Source organism: Lottia gigantea (assembly GCF_000327385.1).
Source record: "Lottia gigantea unplaced genomic scaffold LOTGIsca_105, whole genome shotgun sequence".
NCBI classification, from domain to species: Eukaryota; Metazoa; Mollusca; class Gastropoda; family Lottiidae; genus Lottia; species Lottia gigantea.
The window spans coordinates 72,113-75,247 of NW_008706876.1; the positions used below are offsets into that span (position 1 = coordinate 72,113).

Below are 3,135 nucleotides of genomic sequence, written 5' to 3' on the forward strand. Positions count from 1 at the left end.
CCAGTCTCCGACAGATCGCACGAAACTTATAGGAGAACGACTTAGTTCTAGTGACAAAATCAGTGTCTCATCTCCAATATATTCCAATAAGGTTGTGGAACAGAAATCTAAATCTTCGTCTAAACAGAGCTTATTAGATCTCATGAGTCATAAATTCGACAGGGTGAAAAGTGGCAAAAAGAGGTTCTCCCTTGCCACTTCGTCACTTATGAAAGCCTCCAGACCCAGCGTTGCCAATGTGGTCACGTCGAGGGAAATTCGACGACAGCGAAAAAAAGATATTGAGGAAAAATTCGGTAAAAAGAGCGTTCGTAACGAAAAAATAGAAACCTCTACGACAACTTCGGATAATGACGGGTGTAACTGGACCTTTGTGTTTGACCCTTCAGGACGGTTGTGCTATTGGTGGACCTCCGTTGTTAGTGTGGCTTTTCTGTATAATTTCTGGGTGATCATTTACCGATTTGCATTTCAAGAAATTAATTCGGATAACATAGGTTTGTGGTTCACTTTGGATTATTCCGCTGATTTTCTGTATATATTGGATATTGCTTTCCGTTTCCGTACCGGGTATTTAGAGGAAGGTGTGTTACAGACCGATCCGGTAAAGTTACGGATCCATTACATGAATACGACCATATTTTACATCGATTGTTTGTGTCTTCTTCCTTTAGACTTCTTATATTTATCTATAGGCTTTTGTTCCATTTTACGGTTCTTCCGTTTAGTGAAAGTGTACCGTTATTGGACGTTCTTAGATCGCACTGAGCGTCACACGAACTACCCTAACGTCATTCGGACGCTAACGCTCATGCATTACCTATTGGCACTCTTTCATTGGAATTCGTGTTTCTTCTATGTAGTGGCAACTCGATTCGAACACGATCCCGAGTATTGGAAATTTCCTAAAAATACGAATGACACCCATTTACAGTATTTGCATGCCTTATATTGGAGTACCATGACGTTGACGACAGTGGGCAATCCACCCAACCCGCGTACAACTGGCGAATATTTTTTCACAATATTTGAAATGATATTTGCCCTGCTGTTATTTGCTACTGTTCTGGGACATATAGCTAACATTGTGACCAGTATCAGTGCTGCTAGAAAAGAATTCCAAGGTAAGCTGTTTTGTTCAAACAATTCATGCACATGTTTTCAGACTACAATCTTTCCTATTTCAAAAGTTTCACTTTCCAACATGACCTACATTACTAACCAATGACCAATTCGATTGTAAAGACTACAAGCAAATACCCGTGTAAATATCATTAACAGTCCAAAACTCCACTGTCATTGAAATCAAATTTTATCCATCACTAAGCATTTCATACCAAGCCCGAATGGTTAATTCTTCTTATAACATACTTAAAGAGCATTCCAACATTCTCAAACACTATGCTTTACATAATAAACAATACCAAACATTCACCACCATTATAAATTTATATTTTGAATTTAAATGCATTTTGCCTAGTGGACCATGTGATTTGGTTTTTAAATGTCTATATTGATCGTCAGTTGTGTAGAAATTTAAGGCACAATGGCTAATAAATAGACCAATTACTATACAAACTGTTACACATGACAAGATATCACTTTCCTACATAAAGCAATATGAATTGTATAATATATTATTGATGCGTTCCTCATCAATGAACAGTGCCTTACGTTAATTAGCTTACGATTTATAATGGCCGCAGAGTACTTCCAAGCTTTATCAAAGAAACAAATCAATCAATCCAATGAAAAATTCAATTAACATTGACATAACATAAGGCTATCAGTAAAGTCAGAAGGTTATACCATGCAAATTTTTGCGTAGGCATTCAATGAAACCAAATGTTACCCAACGTTTATCATGATCAAAGCCCAAAACATCAATAAGAGACAACGTGCTACCGTTTGAAATGCTTATGAGAGCAAGTCGCAACTCATTATACGTCCTCGTCTTTGTGAGGCGATCTAGTATGGTGGAATCAAATCTTTGTCAGTCTCATATACATGAGAAGAAGTGACAAACAGTGCTTTAGGCTCGTCCTCAACATCTTGCTGTTGAAAAATCCCCAACAACCATCGATTCTAGAAAACATTGCCAGAAGCACTCCAAGTATATATGCCTAATGACCCATATCTTATTTTTCTGATAACAGTCTAAGACCTAGTAATTATTTCCCTTTACGCTACGTGCCATCATCTTGACAAGGAAAGGGCATGAGTTGTCAACCGGAAGTGGGTTATCTGCTGACCATTTCCTGTTGACTGGAAATCTCTCGTCCTCTACGAAGAAGATCAAGGTCAAGGTAAATGGAATAATAGCTGTATACTCGAGACGACAAATAATTTAGGGTTTATAAGTGATATTCCTAAAGGCGGCTTCTTAAGCGACAGCTAATGATTACCTTGGTCCAGAGACCTATCATTCGTGCTTTTAGCAGAGTTTGTAGCTCTAGGTCGATAAAGTCATTAACATTGTATGTTTTGCCTGAGATATTTTTTGTGCAAGAGTATAATTCAGCAGTGATTCAAGATGTTTTATTGAAACGGCGAAAATATTAATTTGGGCACGTCTTTTAACGATAATCGACCGGGTCTTACTGAACATTCTAGAGCAAAATCCACGATGCCGTCTGTTTAACCAATTCAGGTCGCTGAAATTTGAAAAGTGATTAACGTAGAAGCACAATCCCTCGAGAACCTTAATTCATTAAACCAATGACCTTAAAGTGCTCTTCTTCCGATCATTCAGACCGAGTTTAAATTTAATATAAGAAACCAATCACATTAATGCATTTCCTGAAATCTGGATTTTTTTGCAAAATTTTTTGAATAGGTTCGCAGTTGAACATTTCGATGTTCATAACTTAATTTAGCAGATGATGAAGATATACCACAGAGTAAGATAAAAGCTCGGTTGGTCAGATACCAGATAAAGCCGAATAATTGTTATAACCTATCCATATCTCGTGAAGTGTAGAGCCATATGTCATGTTAACCCATATTTTTGATTTGTAGACTGGAATAAAATGTCTCGTGTAAACAAGAATATAAAGAAGCGCTGATAAGAATTTATGCCAAACAGTTCGAGACATTACAAATTTTTACAAGACGTTGACATTTAAACAGAATATC

General features: G+C 37.1%; 1 protein-coding gene across 1 annotated transcript; it reads left to right on the plus strand.

The window, feature by feature from the left end:
- Positions 1 to 208: 208 nt before the first annotated feature.
- Positions 209 to 1,228, plus strand: LOTGIDRAFT_136333 (hypothetical protein; the record flags this gene model as incomplete). The annotated part of the gene is made up of 1 exon (XM_009046692.1): positions 209 to 1,228. The coding sequence occupies one exon, from the start codon at positions 209 to 211 to the stop codon at positions 1,226 to 1,228; it is 1,020 nt and encodes a 339-aa protein (XP_009044940.1).
- Positions 1,229 to 3,135: the final 1,907 nt, after the last annotated feature.